At 48.8% G+C, this 18,704-nt stretch overlaps 1 protein-coding gene across 13 annotated transcripts in view; it reads right to left on the bottom strand.

Annotated features, from left to right (window-relative positions):
- The window catches only part of PER3 (period circadian regulator 3), a 68,831-nt gene that overhangs the window by 19,945 nt on the left and 30,182 nt on the right, over positions 1-18,704 (bottom strand). For 10 of the 13 annotated variants that reach the window (XM_036255130.1, XM_036255122.1, XM_036255131.1 and 7 more), the window contains 7 exons: positions 14,997-15,118; positions 14,579-14,767; positions 12,951-13,193; positions 10,940-11,613; positions 8,566-8,677; positions 1,192-1,375; positions 490-640 (listed from right to left, as the gene is read on the bottom strand). In XM_036255130.1, the coding sequence (XP_036111023.1) occupies positions 490-640; positions 1,192-1,375; positions 8,566-8,677; positions 10,940-11,613; positions 12,951-13,193; positions 14,579-14,767; positions 14,997-15,118 (1,675 nt within the window). Of the gene's footprint in view, positions 1-489; positions 641-1,191; positions 1,376-8,565; positions 8,678-10,939; positions 11,614-12,950; positions 13,194-14,578; positions 14,768-14,996; positions 15,119-18,704 lie in introns of those variants that run through there. The other 3 variants (XM_036255121.1, XR_004958822.1, XM_036255123.1) reach the window with 3 other exon arrangements.

Genomic DNA, 18,704 nt, shown 5'->3' on the forward strand with positions numbered 1-18,704 from the left:
ACAGAACCAGACCCCAGGGCCACCGGTAAATGAGGGCTCCCTGTTCAGGCTGCTCACATTTGATCTCACTGCGAAGACCCCGTCAGAGCCAAGAGACCACCGGGGGCCTGTGGGAACTCCTACTAGGCATGACTTCTCCCTCCGGTGTGAATCCCACGTCCTGAGAGTGACTCTTGAAACACGCACGCACACAGGATATGCAAATCCCTCACACCTCCCCGCCCAGGCAGCCACACGTCGGAGCAGGCAGCCTGCCTCAACTGTCCCCTAGCACTCGCAGCCAAAAACACCAGTGTCAGCACCCTTTGCAGACTGTCCTCACACCTGTGTGCCCCACTGTGCTGGCGATGGCTAAGCGGGGACGATGACAGGTCACAGAAGTCACTGTGAGGGGGGAGGTTCAGTGGGCTCGTGCAATGCACGCCAAGTGCCTGGCACACAGCCTGGCCTAAGGAACAGGCTCTGTGACAGCCGGGCCACTGCGCTTACCTGGACGTCCATTTCTTGAGGGAGGGTCTGGCTCCGAATCCAAGAATGCACCTGGGCCAGCTCCTCCCTCTGTCCAGGGGAAAACTGTGGCTGCTGCTGCCTCATGCTCTCCAGCTTTGCCAGGTCCTCTCTCAGCACAACTTCTTTCACCCTGAAAACACCACAAACAAAACCTTGGCAGTCCTGCAAGGTCCGGAGTTCTCGTCACCTCGCCTAACCGCAGCACGTCTTGTTCTGTAACAGACTTTCTACCTCGTTAATATGCGACGCACACATTAAACACCATCAAGCCGTTTCTCTGCCCAGTTGGCAAAGCGAGCCCTCTCCTTGGTGGAAAACAGCTGTATCGTGTCCTAACGAGGCACATACAGGAGACCTATCTCCCTAGTTCTCCTCTTCGGAAGGAGAACAATCCGGAGCCTACACAGGAGTCCCTCTGGCATGTGCCACCTTGGGCAGCACTGCCTCCCGCCCTCCTGCCCCGTGACGGTGACACGTGTTCCGTCTGCACCCGCACACTGCGGCACTCCCACTGTGACACAGTTGCAAGAAGTCCTTCGTCCTCTGACTTCAGATGAATGAATTTGAAAATACATTTCCCCAAGGGTATGTATAAAGCCATTTAAAATCATTTTGCAGTGAAACACATTAAGAAACCATCAGAAACCCGTACAAAGTGGGCCCTCGGAGCTGCCTTCTTACCTCTCCGGCACCTGGTAGGTCATGAGCGTGCACTCGGGGGTCTGTTCTATCATTCTCCAGATGGACCCTTCAGCTAAACTGGGAAATGCTTCTTTTTCCTGTACATCCTGAGATTGCTGCCCATTCTGGGTGATTTCAGAAGAGTAATCACTGCCACCGAAATACATGCTGCTGTCACTGCTTCCTGTCAAGAAGCAAGGCGACAACCATTAGAAAACCCTGCCAGGACTTCCGGTCAGGATGGCGGGCAGGTAACACGGTGTCACCTCCTCCCACAACCACATCGAAGTTACAACTAAACTACAGAACAACCATCCCTCCGAATGCCTGACATTGGGCTGAATGAAGTCCTACAACTACGGCATTAGAGCCGCAGCCACACCGAGACTGGGAGGGGTGGAGGCGGGCGGGCTGGTCCCACACCCCTTCTTCACCCCCAGGCTGCGCACTCACGGCTCCACCCAGAAGGGCCCATCTCCTGAATCCCCACCTCAGCTTCATTTTCCTGCTGCCATTCATTCGTTCGACTGCAAATCTGGAGCAAAGCCTCTGTCACTGAGCTGGAGCCAAAGTCCATCATTTGATAACACTCTTTGCAATACCTTAGACTTCCTTTCCCTCTGACTCTGCCTAACTATCAAAATGTCCACTGTGAGAAAGCCAACGAACAGCCTGTTCTTATCAAAGCCACGAGGCCACAGACGTGGAGGAACGTGCGTGGCCAGGTGCACTGGTTCTACAGTGAGTCCTGTCCCCCAGGTTCAGCAGTGAGCCTGGCCACCCTGCCGCTGCGCTCTGGTCAGCCACTGCTCCACCCCCAGCCACGACTGTTCCCCACGCCCCTGCTTCCTCCCTCACTTGCACCTGTTTCATGAGGGAAGAAGGGAAGCCACTGGAACAGAAAATCTCATCCTGACACCGAACATGCACTCCGTCATATCTGCACTCCTTCCTCCCCCCTTCCTGCTGCATGGAGAACCATCCCGCCGTCCCCCCCCCCCCCCTTATAGCTGCCCTGGAGGCTTCTGGTCATTTCTCTCCATCCTGCATCTGGCCCTTCTAGATCTTTCCCACTGACTTTGGAGCAACAAGAAAGAAAACCCCCAAACAAACAAAAGTACCTTTCTTATTTTTAAATAAAGTATATGGTAACTATAAAAGACATTTTTTTGTCATTAAAAAAATTCCTTTTTAAAGGGTCATGGACTATTTAAAGCAAAAACAATAAAAATTTTATTGTGGGTTTAAAATCTAAGTAGAAGTAAAACATACCATGTAGCATAAAGACAAGAGGGGAAACAGAAGAACTGTATTTTACAGTTCTTAGACATTAAATGATATAATAGGTATAATATTGGAAGATAAACTGTGCTAAGTAAAAAGATGCACTAGCAAATCCTGGAGCAATGACTTAAAAAAAAAAAGGTATAGCTGAGAAGCCAATGATGGAGAGAAAACAATCATTAAACGTACAAAATTAACCCAAAAGGAGGAGGGGAGAAGGCAAAAAACGAAGAAAAAACAGACGAGACATGAAACAAGTTAGCGCAGTGAAAGATTTAATTTAACCCTGACCACATCAACAATCACATTAAATGTAAATGGTCTAAATACTGCAATTAAAAGGCAAAGATTGCCCTGGCCAGTTTGGCTTAGCGGTTAGAGCGTCAGCCTGCGGTACAGAGAGACCAGAGAGACCCGAGTTTGGTTCCCACTAAGGGTAGTACCTCGGTTGCAGTTTGTCCCTGGCCCTGGTTGGTCGTGGGTGGCAGCCACTCGATGTGTCCCTTCCACATCGATGTTTCTCTCTCTCTCTGAACAAAAAATGAAAGAATGTCCTCGGGTGAGGATTAAAAAAAAAAAAGCAAAGATTTCCCTGGCCAGTTTGGCCCAGTTTGGCTCAGCGGTTAAGGCATAGGCCCGCAGACCAGAGAGTCCGCGTTCGGTTCCCGCTATGGGCAGGCACCTTGGTTGCATTTTGTCCCCAGCCCTGGTTGGGGTTGTGGGGTGGCAACCAGTCAGTGTGTCTCTCTCACATCGATGTTTCTCTCTCTCTTCCCCCCCTCTCCTTCCCACTCTATCTGAAGATAGATGCAAAAGTGTCCTCAGGTGAGGATTAAAAAAGTTGCAGTTTGTCCCCGGCCCTGGTTGGTCGTGCGGGTGGCAGCCACTCGATGTGTCCCTTCACGTCGATGTTTCTCTCTCTCTCTCCCTTCCTCTCTCTCCCTCCCTCTCTATCTATACAAAAAATGAAAAAATATCCTAGGGTGAGGATAAAAAAATAAATAAAAAAAAAAAAAAAAAAAAAAAAGTTGTTAAAGGGTAATAATACACACACACATACCTTCATTTAAAAAAAAAAAAAAAAAAAAAAAAAAAAAAAAAAAAAAAAAAGGCAAAGCTTGTAAAATGGATAAAAAAAGCAATACCCAACTATATGGAGGTTAACAAAAGTCAACTTTAAATATAAAAACACATACAAGTTAAAAGTAAATAAATAAAAAAAAGTGCCATGTAAACACCAATCAAAATAAAGCTGGAGTGGATACACTGGGAACAGACGAAGGAGACTTCACAGCAAGGTACATATCGTAGTAAAGGGATCAATTCCTCCAACAGACATGATGTTAAACGTGTATGCGCCTAATAAAAGAGCTTCAAAATACATGAAGCAAACACTGATTGGGCTGCAAGAAAAAAGAGACACATTTACATTTGTAGTTGGACATTTTAAAAGCCCCATCTTAAGAACTAAACCAAGCAGACAGAAAATCAGGATGCAGAAGGCTGGACCAACACCATCGGCCAACTTGATCTAGTTTACATTTACAGAAGACCTACTAGTGACTGCTGAACACGTTCCTTTCAAGCGCACCTGAAACATTGATCAAGACGGGCCAAGTCTCAGTAAATTAAAAAAAAAATACAAAGAATGTGCTCTGAGTGCAATTAGGTTAGAAACCAATGAAATATCTGGAAAAACGCCAATATTAGGACATTAAATACATTTCTAATAACCTATGGTCAAAGAGGAAAGCACAAGGGAAATTAGAAAACACTCCAGACTGAATGAAAACCTTAAAGAGACATCAAAATTTGAAGGTGCAGGTCAGCACTGCTCAGAGGGAAGGGGAAAGCATGAATGTTCATATGAGCAGGAAAAACAAGGTATCTAGAGAATGGTCTAAGCTTCCACCTTAAGAATTTAGAAAAAGAGCAAGTAAAATCCAAAGTAAACAGAAGAAAGGGAATAATAAAGTACAAAACCAAAAACCAACAGGGAAAAAACAAACAGAACTCTCTTCTTTGAAAAGTTAATACAATTGATCAACAGAGAGTCAGAACAAGCAGAAATAAATTATTAATACCAGTAATAAGAGTACAATGGATTCTACAGACATTAAAAGAATAAGAGGATATTTTAAACAACTTTATGACAATAAATTTGGCAACTTAGATGAAATGGACAAAATCCTTGAAAAACACAAATTACCAAAGATCACTCAAGAAGAAACAGATAACCTGAATGGACCCCTATTTTTTTTTAAAAATATTATATCTTGTTTCATGTTTACATGTTTTATTTACTTTATTTTTTCCCCCTTTATTGACTTTAGAGAGAGGAAGGGAGAGGGAGAGAGAGATAGAAACATTGATGAGAGAGAACATCCACAGGCCGCCTCCTGCATGCCCCCTACTGGGGATTGGGCCCACAACCTGGGCATGTGCCCTGACTGGGAATCGAACCCGCGACCTCTTGGTGCAGGGTCGACGCTCAACCACTGAGCCACACCGGCCAAACCCAATCTATTAAATAAATTAAGTGTGCTGGTAAAAACCTCCGGAAGACAACTTTAGGACAAGATAGCTTCACTGATGAAATTCTACCAAACATATAAGGACGACACAGTATCAATTCAAAACAAACTTTTCGAGAAAACAGGAGAGGAGAGAACCAGTCCCAACTCATTCGTTTTTTTTTCATCCTCATCCGAAGACATTTTTCCATTTTTTGTTCAGATAGAGTGGGAGGGAGGGAGGAAGGGGGGGGGGGAGAGAGAGAGAGAGAGAGAGAGAGAAACATGGGTGTGAAAAGGACACATTGAGTGGCTGCCACCTGCATGACCAACCAAGGCCGGGGACAAACTGCAACTGAGGTACACGCCCTTAGCGGGAACCGAACCCGGGTCTCTCTGGACCGCAGGCTGACGCTCTAACCGCTGAACCAAACCCATCAGGGCTGGGTTGCAGGTTTAATTTCCAGGCCTGGTAGGTGTTGTGGGAGAAGCAACCAATCGATGTGTCTCTTTCACATTGATGTTTCTCCCCCCACCCCCCCTTCCACTCTATCTAAAAAAATTAATGGAAAATATCCTGAGGTGAGGACTAACAAAACAACAACAACAAAACAGCAATAGAAAGGCACTTCCTCAATCTTACTGAAAAGGAACAATTTAAGAAAAACCACATTTAACATCATACTTAATGGTGCAACTACAAGGCAGTAATGTATCTCACTATTTCTACTCAACACTAGCCAGTCCAATGAGACAAGACAAGCCCTGGCCGGTTTGGCTCGGGGGTTCGAGTGTCGGCCCGCAGACCAGACAGTCCGGGGTTCGGTTCCCGCTAAGGGCACGTACCTCAGTTGCAGTTTGTCCCTGGCCCCGGTTGGGGTCATGTGGGTGGCAACCACTTGATGTTTCTCTGTCACATTGATGTTTCTCTTTCTTCCTCCCTCTCTCCCTCTGGCTCTATCTGAAGATAAATGCAAAAATGTCCTTAGGTGAGGATTAAAAAAAAAAAAAAGACAAGTAAATAAAGGCATATAGATCAGAAAGGAAGAAGTGAAACTGTATTTGTAGACAGCAAGACTGCCTATGTAGGAAAGTCCTACAGAAGCTACAAAAGAGCTACAAAAACTAATAAATGAGTTTGGCAAAAACACAGAATATAAAGTTCAAAATACAAAATTTGATTGAATTTTTATATGCTAACAACAAACAATTTAAAGTTGGAATCTTAAAATGTAACTATAGTATCAAATATATGAAATCCTTATGGATAATTTTAGCAAAATATGTACATGAAAGATCTGTGCACAGAAAACTCTGAACACTGCTGGGAAAATGAAAGACCTGCATAAGAAAGACACTCTGGCTCACGGGTCAGGAGGCTCGATGCCATCAGGGCGACAGTCCTTCCGAAACTGGCCTATAGACGCACAGTGTTAATAAAATCCAGCAGGTTTTTTCTTTATAATTTATGTGGACAAAGGACCTATAATATTCAGAATTATTTTGAAAAGAAGAATAAAGTTGGAGGACTTAACCCAACAGAGTTGAAGACTTACTGGAAAGGTACATCAACATAACGTGTGATTGCCCTCAAGCCAGAAACAGACCCAAACAAATAGGACCAATTTCTTTTCAACAAAGGTGCCTTGGTAATTCCGTGGGGGGAAGAAGAATCTTTTCAACACGTGGGGCAGGAACAATGGGATATCCATAGGCAAGTAAACAATCAACACTTACCTCACACCACAAACAAATGGACTGAAAACGGACCACAGACCTAACTATAAAAGCAAAACCTGTAAAACGTCTAAGACAGAGACTATCTTAGTGACTTCTGGTTAGGTGAATATTTCTTACAGAGGACATACAACCTCTAAGAGAAAAAACTGACCACGTGAACTTCCTTTAAATTAAAAAAATATTTTGCTCTTCAAAATGAAGCTAAAAATGAAAGATAACAAAATGAGAAGACAAGCCACACACAGGGAGGGCATATTTGCTACACAAACATTTGATAGAGAACTTGCACCCAGAATATATACAGAACTCTTACTATTCAACAGCAAACTAACACCTCCCCTCCCCAAATTGGGCAAGACACTTGAACACATGACGGCAAAAGCACATTGAAAGACACTCGACACCACTAACCAACGGGCAAACGCAAATTGAAACCATGACGAGGCACCACTGCACACCCACTAGGAGGGCTGGACGCGGACGGACAGTGCCCAGTGCGGGCCAGGGTTGGGACACGGATGGACAGTGCCCATGAGGGCCAGGACAGGCTGGGACACGGATGGACAGTGCCCATGAGGGCCAGGACAGGCTGGACACGGACGGACAGTGCCCATGAGGGCCAGGACGGGCTGGGACACGGACGGACAGTGCCCAGTGCGGGCCAGGACGGGCTGGGACACGGACGGACAGTGCCCATGAGGGCCGGGACGGGCTGGGACACGGACGGACAGTGCCCGTGAGGGCCGGGACGGGCTGGGACACGGACGGACAGTGCCCATGAGGGCCAGGGCTGGGACATGGATGGGCAGTGCCCGTGAGGGCCAGGGCTGGGACATGGATGGACAGTGCCCAGTGCGGGCCAGGGCTGGGACATGGATGGACAGTGCCCATGAGGGCCAGGACAGGCTGGACATGGATGGACAGTGCCCATGTAGCGGGCCAGGACGGGCTGGGGACAAGGGATGGGGCCACAGTGCCCGTGAGGGCCAGGACGGGCTGGGACATTGGCATGGAACAGTGGCCCAGTGCGAGGTCCAGGACGGGCTGGACATGGATGGACAGTGCCCATGAGGGCCAGGACAGGCTGGACATGGATGGACAGTGCCCATGAAGGCCAGGACGGGCCGGGACACGGACGGACAGTGCCCATGCGGGCCAGGACGGGCTGGACATGGACGGACAGTGCCCATGAGGGCCAGGACGGGCTGGGAAGTGAGCGCTCTCATGCTCTGTGGAAAACAGCCTGGCAATTTCTTATAAAGTCCACCGCATGCACGGCGAGCTAGCCACTTCCTTCCTAGGCATCCACCCGAGAGAAAAGAAAACACGTCCACAGGAAGACTCGGACTAGAATGTTCGTCGCAGCAGTAACCGTCCCAGCTGGAAACCCAGCAACCACCACCGCGGACCGGCCACCCGTACACGGTGACTCTACTCGGCAACCACGAGGAACAAACTGCTGACGGCCGTCAGGTTGCACCTCGGGGCCCTGTGACCCTGGAAGACCACGACTGTGCGGCGTGACTCGGCCATGGCGGTGTGAGCAGCACTCAAGTGAAATGAGATCTGGGCGGGCTGACTGAGCTCACACAACTGCCCCGGGACAGAAACGTTCCATAGGGTGATGGGGGGGAGGGTGCCCCAAGGCATACATTTCTCAGAATTCGTGTTTTGCACACTTAAATTTGGTGTATTTTGTTGGATGTAAATAAATGCACCCCAATAAAGCTCACAAAAAGGAAAAACACTCCCACACCAGTGTGGGAGCCGCATAGCCCACCATCTCACAGGGGCCCCGGCGGCAGGGCCCGAGGACGGTGTCGTGGGGACCGCCTACCTGAGGCCGCAGAGCCAGGTCCCGATGGAGACTCCCTGGGGAGGGGCACCGTGGACAGGGCGCCGGCAGCAAAAGGGCTGTTCTTCCGGCCGCTGCTGCCGGCGCCGCACTGCTGGAAAGGAAGGGCACAGGCGACATGTTAACCTCCACAGCATCCCGTACAGAACTCTGGGGGTCTTCAACTTCACACGTTAAACAGAATAAAGTGCCAGGGATCACTGAGAAGCTAAACATTTCGGCCTGTCCCCAAGAATGTGGTCCAAGTCCCTTTGTATATAATTTTCAAGATACTATTGTTTTTGTTATTCTTATATTTTTTTTTTATCCTCACCCGAGGATATTTTTCCATTTTTTGTACAGATAGAGTGGGAGGGAGAGAGAGACAGAGACATCGACGTGAAGGGACACATCGAGTGGCTGCCACCCGCACGACCAACCAGGGCCGGGGACAAACTGCAACCGAAGTACATGACCTTAGCGGGAACCGAACCCGGGTCTCTCCGGACCGCAGGCCGACACTCTAACCGCTGAGCCAAACCCGCCAGGGCTGTTTTTGTTATTCTTTAAAAAAATTTTTTCTTTACTGATTTTTAGAAAGAGAGGGAGAGGGAGAGAGAAATAGAAACATCAATGAGAGAGAACATCGACTGGCCGCCTCCTGCATGCCCCCCATTGGGGATCGGGCCCACAATCTGGGCATGTGCCCTGACTGGGAATCGAACCGACAACCTCTTGGTGCATGGGTCAATGCTCAACCACTGAGCCACACCGGCCGGGCCTGATACTGTTTTTCTGAGGACTTACTACATGCCACAGACCACACAGGTGTGCGCTTTCACTTTTGTTGCCATTCAGAAAAGACATAGTGAGCATTCTGTCTGTTCTAAGCAGGGTCCCAAATACTAGGAATATCACAACGAACAAAACAAAGGTGCAGCCAGCCTGGAACTCACGATGCACGGGGGTGGGGGCTGCAGCTTCACAAACGTTACTTCATGTAATCCTCAGGAGAAGCTATGAAGTATTCATCTTTCCGCCTTTCAGATAAGGAAACGGGCCAAGACAGGCTCGATGACCTGCCTGGGCTAACCCAGCCGACCGTGACAGGGCCGGCTCTGCTCCGTCTCGCTCCACAGCCCAGGCTTCGCTCACGGCGGCTGCCGGCCCCGGCTTCCTAGCCAGTGCACCCGCATCCGGCTCACGCTGGGCACGTGATCTTGTTCGGACTAGACTTTCTGGGTCTGCACGTGTTAGGAAGGTGCTGTGCCTTGCAGGCAAGAGCGAGAAAAACTGTGTGAACTCACTCTCGTCTCGGACCCTGTCCCCCAGTTTACGCTGCCCATCTGAGAACGCCTCGTAGGTAACGGAATGGAAAGGGAAGGAACTGACCACGAATGTTCATTTTTGAAAATGACACGTGTAAATGTGAAGCTGTAACTGCCCACCTGACCGACGAGCACTGACGGCGTCTCCCGCCCACTCCCGGCCGCCGTCCCACAGCCGTGCCCCAAGCGTGAGGCGCCCGAGTCGCCGGTGTGGCCTGCTCCTGTCCTGCCAGCCATAACCTCAGCTGCAGGTGAGAAAATACATCTCGGGCCTGGCCGGTTGGGCTCAGTGGTTAGAGCATCGGCCCACGGACCAATGCGTCGCGGGTTCAGTTCTGGTTAAGGGCACGTGCCTTGGTTGCAGTGGGTCCTGGTCGGCTCATGTGAAAGGCAGCCACTCGATGTGTCTCTCACATTGATGTTTCTCTCTCTCCCTCCCTTCCACTCTATCTGAAGATAAATGGAAAAGTATTCTTGGGTGAGGATTAAAAATAGGCCCTGGCCGGTTTTTCTCAGTGGTTAGAGTGTCGGCCCGCAGACCAGAGAGTCCTGGGTTCGGTTCCCGCTAAGGGCACGAACCTCGGTTGCAGTTCACCCTCGGCCTGGTTGGGGTCATGTGGCTGGCAACCAGTTGAAGTGTCTCTTTCACATCGATGTCTTTCTTTCTCTCTCCCTCCCCTTCTCCCTCCCGCTCTATCTGAAGATAAATGCAAAAATGTCCTCGGGTGAGGACAAAAAATAAAGAAAATACATTTTATAGGCAATAAACATGTTGAGTATAATGGCTGGATATCAAACTTAAAAGGGGAAAAGAAGTTAATCCTACAGAAAACATGAAAGCAGTTTGGGAAAACCACACAGAGCAGCTGAAGAACCAGGACACGCGGATTCTCGTTCCTACTTCTAACTTAAAGTGCGTTTCCCGAGACCGGCACCCACAGCCCGGGCCGCAGCGCTCAGCAACCCCCCGCGGGCCGTCCGTGCTGAGCCGGTGTAAGAACCTCAGTTCTGACCAGTCCTGTCGTGTGCTGAACCCTGGTGTCACTTACACACTCAGCCTGGGGGCCGGGGCTCCCCCTGGCCTGCTCTGCAGCCGCCTGGGGCCGGGGCGCGTCCCGGAGCAAGTCCAGCTGCAGCGGGGAGCTGCAACGGGAGCTGGGGCCTGCGCGCTCTTCGCTCTGGGGCTCCCCGGGCTCCCCAGCTCTCCCCTGGTCCACGGCTGGAGACAGGGGCTCCACGTTCAGAGCCACGGCTGATACCAAGGGTGGCATTTCAGGAGGGCCTGTGGCTCCCCAAAGCAGATATGGAGAGAATGATGGTGCCAGCAGAGGACAGGCAGAGGGGTCAGGCAGAAAAAGGGACAGAAAAGTATCCACGTAAGGCGAAGGCACAGCTGGGAGAGGCAGCGTGGGCACACAGTCCGGCGCCAACACCGGGGCTGCGTGCTCTCTCCCCGGCGAGGTCGCGGTGGGCAGGGGACATGCTGGCACCAAGTAAGGGGCCTGGCTGGGAGCCAGCAGTGCCACCGGGAACGACAGGCCGGGGGCGTGGAGAGGGGAGGCAGGGGACGGGCTCCAGGGCTGCACGTCCCGAATGTCCGCTCTGAAGTGGGGACAGAAGGTGTCCTTAGTGCACTGGCTGTCGGGGGGCTCGGGCAGCTTCTTCCGCTTGTGCTTCCCCTTCTTGCCACCCGCCAATCTGGTCCGCCTGCCAGCCGGCTGCCCTGGGGACAGAGAGGGAGGCGCAGTAAGAGCACTGGGCCCGAGGGCAGAGCAGGCTGCCGCTCAGCCACATAAGGAGGGCACGGCACTCACCACTCCACCGGGTCAGCGCTGTCACCAGAAAACAAACTCTTTTCAGCATCCGTCAGTCAGTTTCTCACAAAAGCAGCTTCTCAGATCTACAACCATCCCTGATAAGAAAGTGCCACCCAGCCTGACTTTAGCACCAAGTCGGCTCCTTCCACGGTCATCACTCCCCATCTCCGGTCTGACAGCCGACAGCCCACAGCCGACTTACTCAGCCCACAGCCGACAGCCGACTCACACAGCCCACAGCCGACAGCCGACTCACTCAGCCCACAGCCGACTCACACAGCCCACAGCCGACAGCCAACTCACTCAGTGACAGCCGACTCACACAGCCGACAGCCGACTCGCACAGCCGACAGCCGACTCGCACAGCCGATAGCCGACAGCCAACTCACTCAGCCGACAGCCGAATCACTCAGCCAACAGCCGACAGCCGAATCACTCAGCCGACAGCCGACTCGCACAGCCCACAGCCGACAGCCAACTCACTCAGCCAACAGCCGACAGCCGAATCACTCAGCCGACAGCCGACTCACACAACTGACAGCCATGTAGGTAAATGAAATCTATGTTTTATTTTTTATTTATTTTTTAAATCCTCACCAGAGAACATTTTTTCATTTATCTTCAGATACAGTGGGAGGGAGGGAAAGAGAGGGAGAGAAACATCGACGTGAGAGAGACACTTTGACAAGCTGCCTCCCCCATGACCCGACCAGGGCTGAGGACAAACTGCAACCCAGGCATGTGCCCTTGACAGAAATCGAACCCACAACTCACTGGTCCGCAGGCTGACACTCTAACTGCTGAACCAAACTGGCCATGGCTGGAATATATTTTTTAAACTGTAACTACCCCCATGCACCAAGAGGTCGCTGGTTCGATTCCTCATCAGGACACATGCCCAGCTTGTGGGCCCGATCCCCATTGGGAGGCATGCAGGAGGTGACTAATCGATGTTCTCTCTCATTGATGTTTCTCTCTCTCTCTAAAAATCAATAAAGAGAAAAAAATTAAAGTGTAACTACCTTGCCCTGGCTGGTGTTGCCCAGAGGGTTTCGAGTTCAATTCTAGGTCAGGGGAAAATACCTGGGTTGCAGGTTTGATCAGGGCACGTGTGAGAGGCAACCAATCGATTTGTCTGTCACATCAATGTTTCTCTCTCTCTCCCACCCTCCCTCTCTAAAAATCAATAGGAAACAAAATATCCTCTGGTGAGGATTGACGACAGACAACAAGACTCTACTACCTTGGATGTACAAATGCTGAGCTTTGCTTCTGCTTCCGTGCTGAGGGTGGGAGCAGTAGGGCGACCACAGCATCTTCTCCCGGAACCGGTGGACGTAGCTCTGCTCCTCCTGCTGCGTGTGTGCCGACAGGGCGGCCTTCGTGAGCCCCACGGGTCTGAACCCTGCCGCGCTCAGCAGGGCCGGCTGCGTGCTGGGCGTCCAGGCCTCACAGGCGGGGGCCGCTTCCTCGGCGGGAGTCAATTCTGCGGAGGTGGAAGAAGAAGGACTTACTTTTATTGCTACCAACTATTTGCATTTATTTATTTTTGTCAATTTAACAACCTTTTGATGAGTTTTACAAACATTATTACAACAGCTGAGATATAAAAAACTTCATCAACGTAGCACGTAAGTTCTTTTTGTTTTTCTGCCTGTCTTTAATCTCTCTCTACACCTGTATGTATGCTTCACGGTGTTGTAATACTCAGTGTGTAGACTTATGCATTTATTTAAATCTTGCTTTTATTGTAAATATTCCTCTATCTTTCCACTGAATTTTAGAGAGTGGGAGGGAGGGATGGGAGGGAGAGAGAAAGAGAAACATCGTTGTGAGAGAGACACATAGATTGGTTGCCTCCCGTATGACCTCGATGGGGGCTGGGGATTGAACCTGCAACCCAGGTACATGCCCTTGACCGGGAATCAAACCCACGACACTTCGGTCCTCGGGCTGATGCTCTAACCACTGAGACAAACTGCCAGGGCTGAATTTACTTTTAAATCTGTCACATATTGAAAAACCAACAGGCTATCTTTGGCTCATTAGCAGCACCATCTAATCTCACAACAGTTTGGCCTCTGGTCTTTCCCCACCGGCCTACAAACCCCGCCAGAACTCCACGCTCCACCTCCGAGGGTGGCGGAGAGGCGCAAAGCAGTTCGGTCTCTGTGAAGGGCTGAGCACACTCAGCCGTGTTACTGCGCACACAGAACACTAGCACAGGTCAGTGAGGGCTGGTCTCACACACCTGTCACGATTTCGTCATCCACCAAATTGTTATGAGTAACGACAAAATCAGAAGAATAGGCGGCAGTAAGGTTTGCAGTTTGTCCCCGGCCCCTGGTGTCGACGGGTGGGCAGCCACTCGATGTGGTTCCCTTCACATCGATGTTTCTCTCTTCGCTCACTCTCTCCCTTCCTCTCTCTCCCTCCCACTCTACTGTACAAAACTGGAAAAAATGTCCTAGGGTGAGATAAAAAAAAAAAAAAAAAAAAAAAAAAAAAAAAAAAAAAAAAAAAGAAGACATCAGAGGAATGAAGAGGGCTCGACACGCAGACATTTCCACACACGCACGAAGCGCTCCAGGCACAAGCACAGTGTGGCTGGAAACCTCCCAAGGTCAGCAGAGAGTGGCCGAGCCGCGCCGATAACAGCTCATGCGAGCTGAGGGCTCACACCTGTCAGCTGATTTGATCGACAAATGACTAAGAAAAAAACTAAGAAATACAGGCCAAAATATATGTACGTATGTAAGCAACAGAAATAGGACACTTCCCAAAGCCGGGAGGTTGTGACTAGGCAGACGGTCCGAGCGACTGTCTCTCACAGCGGTCTGGTGCTGAGCGCGAGTGCGGGGGACGCGGTACCTGGCTCGGGGGCCGGGACGTGGACCATGGTGCTGCTGTAACTGCACTGGCTGATGCCCGAGCCCAGGCTCAGCGCCGCCGTGGACAGGGTCCGTGCTCCTCCTGCGGCCTCGGCGGGCCGTCTGTGGGCGGGCACTTCCGACGCAGGTACAGCTGGGACCTGAGAAACAGCTGGCGACTCAAGCGAGGCTGCCAGTGAAAGAAAAATTCCCAGCAGGGTATTCAGGTTAAAGACCGAGCAGTTCATAGACATTTATAACAGACAAATAACAACCTACAGGTCGTCAAGAGGACTAGAAACTAGGATCACTTGTGATCACGAGGTAATAATTCAAGTCGAGAAATGAAAGAGAAGCAGAGAGAACAGGGTGGCTTCATAACAACTCCTCATTCTGACCACGAAGGGCACTCCTGTTACCTTGCAAGGCATGGACATCACCGGCCTTGTGGTTCTGCCGGTCTTCCTCTGAGGACGAGGCTGTGTTTGTGCAGGAGACACACTTTCTTTTCAAGGCTGGGATGTTGTAGCTCTTCAGGTACCTGCAACAGCAGCATGAGGTCACTATTCCTACCTGACCCCTACCTGTAACATCTCCCTCTTTCCTTCACTCACACCACTTCTACTTGGGATACACATATCCTTCTACTGATTGATTGATTGAGTACACCTGACATGTGACATTGTGTAAGTTTCAGGTGTCCAGCATGTTGCTTTGATATACTTACTTGATGTCACATGACTGCCGATGTAGAGCTAGTTATCACCTTACACAATACAGGGCAATGTTACTGGGTATGTTCACTATACTGTGCATCACGTCTCTGTGGCTTATTTGGCACTCATTATAGGTCTGTACCCTTAAACACCATCACTTAGCCCCCACCCTATCTCCCGGTAACCCTCATTTTACCGTTCTTCACAGGTTTAAAGTTTTCAGGTTCCACATATAAGTGCCATCACGCAGCACTAGACTCTCTGGCTTATCTCGTCTGGCACACTGTGCTGAAGGGCCATGTGTGTTGTTGCAGGTGGGAGGATATCTTCCTTTTTCATGACTAATATTCCAGTGTATGTACCACATTTGTTTTAATCCATCTGTTGATGGGCATCTGGGTTGTTTCCAGATCCTGGCTAGCATAAATAATGCTGCAATAAACGGGGGTGCATATATGTGGTCAAAACCGTTTTCATTTCCTTTGGGTATATACCCAGGAGTTGAATTGCTGAATTTTATAGATTTATTCTTAATATTTCATGAGCTTTCATATTGTTTTCCATAGTGGGTGCACCAATTTACATTTCCACCAATAATGCATACGGGTTTCCTTTCCACATCCTCAGCGCACCTACTGTCTTGTCTTGATGATATCCACTCGAACAGGGGTGAGGCAGTATGCCGTTATTGTGGTTTTGGTTTGCATTTCCATGATGATGAGTGATGTTGAGCATCACTTCATCTGTCTGTTGGCCATTTTGATGTCCTCTTTAAAAAATGTCTATTTAGTTTTGCTGCACATTTTAAAATCAGATTGTTGTTGTTGACGAACTTCTTTATAGTTTTTGGATATTAACCCTTTGTGTGATATAGGATTTACACATTTTTCTCCCATTCTGTAGGTTGTCTTTCAATTTTGTTGTTTCTTTTGCTATGCAGATGCTCTGAAATTGGATGTAGTTCCCTTGTTTATATTTGCTGTTTATGCTTTTGGCATTGTATTATAAAAAAAATCACTACCAAAAACAGTATCAGCGAGCTTCTTCCTCATGTCTTTCTTCCAGGAGTTTTATGGTGTCAGGCCCTATGTTTAAGTTTTTGATCCATTTTGAGTTACTTTTTCTGAGTAGTGTTGGATGGGGTCCAGTTTCATTATTCTGCACGTACTTCTCCGGTTTTCCCAGCACCACTTGTTAAAGAAACTACGCTTTTGCTACTGGGTCTTCTTGGCCTCCTTGTCAAATATTAGTCAAATGTACTTGCTGAGACCGAATTCTAGGCTCTCCATTCTAGATTGGTCAATGTGTCTATTTGTGTGCCTGTATTATACTACTTTTTATTACTATAACTTTGTAGTCTAGTTTGAAGTCTGGCAGTGAGATACCTCTTGATTTTGGCTATTCGGGATCTTTAATGATTCCACACAAATTTTAGGATTGTTTCTTCTGTTTTTGGAAAGAATGCCTTTGGTGTTTTTGTTGTTAATCCTCACCAGAGGATAGTTTTCCGCTGACTTTTTACAGAGAGCAGAAGGGAGGGAGGGAAGGGGAGAGAAAAGAAAGACCAATGTGAGAGAGACACATCAATTGGTTGCCTCCTGCATGACCCCTGCACAAACCTGGTCAGAGTCAGTGACTGAACTTGCAACTGAGGTATGTACTGTTGACCACGAGACCCCTTCAGTGCACAGGCGGATGCCCTAACTGCTGAGCCAAACTGGCCAGGGCGCCTTTGGTGTTTTGATGGGGATTGAAATGAATCTGTCGATGGCTTTGGGTAGTATGGTAGAAAGTTTTAACAATATTCATTCTTCCTATTCATGAACATGGGATGTTTTTCCATTTGCTTCTGTCTTCAACTTCTTTCAGCAAAGTCTTGTAGTTCTCATTGCACACAGATCTTGCACTTCCTTGGCTAAATTTATTCCTAAGTACTTTATTGTTTTGATGCTACTGTGAATGGGATGATTTTATTTCTTTTTCAGATGCTCCGTCATTAGAGTGAAGAAATACCATTGATTTCCACATGTTGATTTAGTATCCTGCCACTTTACTGAAACCATTAATTAATTACAACAGTTTTTTGACTGACTTTGGGGTTTCCTATACGTTAGGTCACATCATAGCAAGCAGCAACAATGTGGCTTCTTCCTTTCCAATTTGGATGCTTTGTTTCCTGGTCTTGCCGAACTGCTCCAGCGAGGACTTCCAGTGTCGTCCCAGACAGGAGTGGCGAGAGTGGGCGTCCTTGCTGATCTCAGAGAAAACCCTTTCGGTCCTTCTCCACTGGGTGTGTTCACTGTGTGTTTGCTGTGCATGGTCTTTACTGCTAAGATACGTTCCTTGTATACGCAATCTGTCAAGGGTTTTTATCATAAAAGGATGTATTTTTTCAAATGCTTTTTCTTCATTCTAGGGATAAATTCCACTTGGTTATGGAGTTTAATCCTTTTAATGTATTGTTTAATTTGCTAATATTTCATTGAGAACGTTCGCACCTATATTCATCAGGGATGTTGGTCTAGTTTTATTTTCCTGTGGTACCCTATCTGGTTTTGGTATCAATGTAATGCTGAATGCTTCTCTTCCCTGGAGTACCTGTTATTATGTTGGCTTCCCGAAGGGTATCTGAGAGCTCTCATAGGGTTTATGCACTTTTTAAAAATCTTACTTCTCTCTTCTTCAACCTTAATCATTTCTAGAGTCCTATCTCCCACCTCATTAATTCTCTCCTCCATCTGCTCTGTCGTATTTCCAATGCATGCTTTATCTCATTTACTATAATTCTTCAGCTCCAGAATTTGTTTGGTTCTTTTTCAGAATTTCAGTCTCTTTGGTACAGTGCTCCTTCTATTTGTTAATTTCATTTCTGAGATGACTGCACTGCCTTTCTGAGTTTTCTTGTTGCTTGCTGAATTTCCCCATAACAGCTAGTTGAACTCTCCATCAACTCGATGCCTTTGGATTCGAGGGCTGGAAAGTGGCCATCTCCTTTCTGTGACCCTGCATCACCGTGCTTTTCCACGGCGCTTGGTGAAAAGTGTCTCTGCCCCTGCACCTGACGTCACAGATGCCCTTCTTACTTAGACAAGGACTGGCTGGACTCCGACAGTTCGACAGGCTGGTAACTCGAAGCCTTCCTTTGGTTTCCCAGAAGGCGGTGCTATGGTGACAAGTTTTTGCTTTGTCTTACCAGAGATAATGTTGGGAGCACACACATTTTTAAAAAGCTGCCAAAAGAAAAAAACAAGAATGGTGGTAGAGCGGGAGAACTGTGTACTTAGCACTTGGGGCTTCAGGTGTGCCCATGGCCCGATCGAGGGATCCTCAAGTGGGGTAGGGGGTCCCCGGAGGTTCGTGGGCAGTCCTCTCGCCAGAATCCCAGGCGGACACGTTCCTTCAGTTCTCTCT

This window comes from Molossus molossus, unplaced genomic scaffold (genome assembly GCF_014108415.1).
Source record: "Molossus molossus isolate mMolMol1 unplaced genomic scaffold, mMolMol1.p scaffold_m16_p_12, whole genome shotgun sequence".
NCBI lineage: Eukaryota > Metazoa > Chordata > Mammalia > Chiroptera > Molossidae > Molossus > Molossus molossus.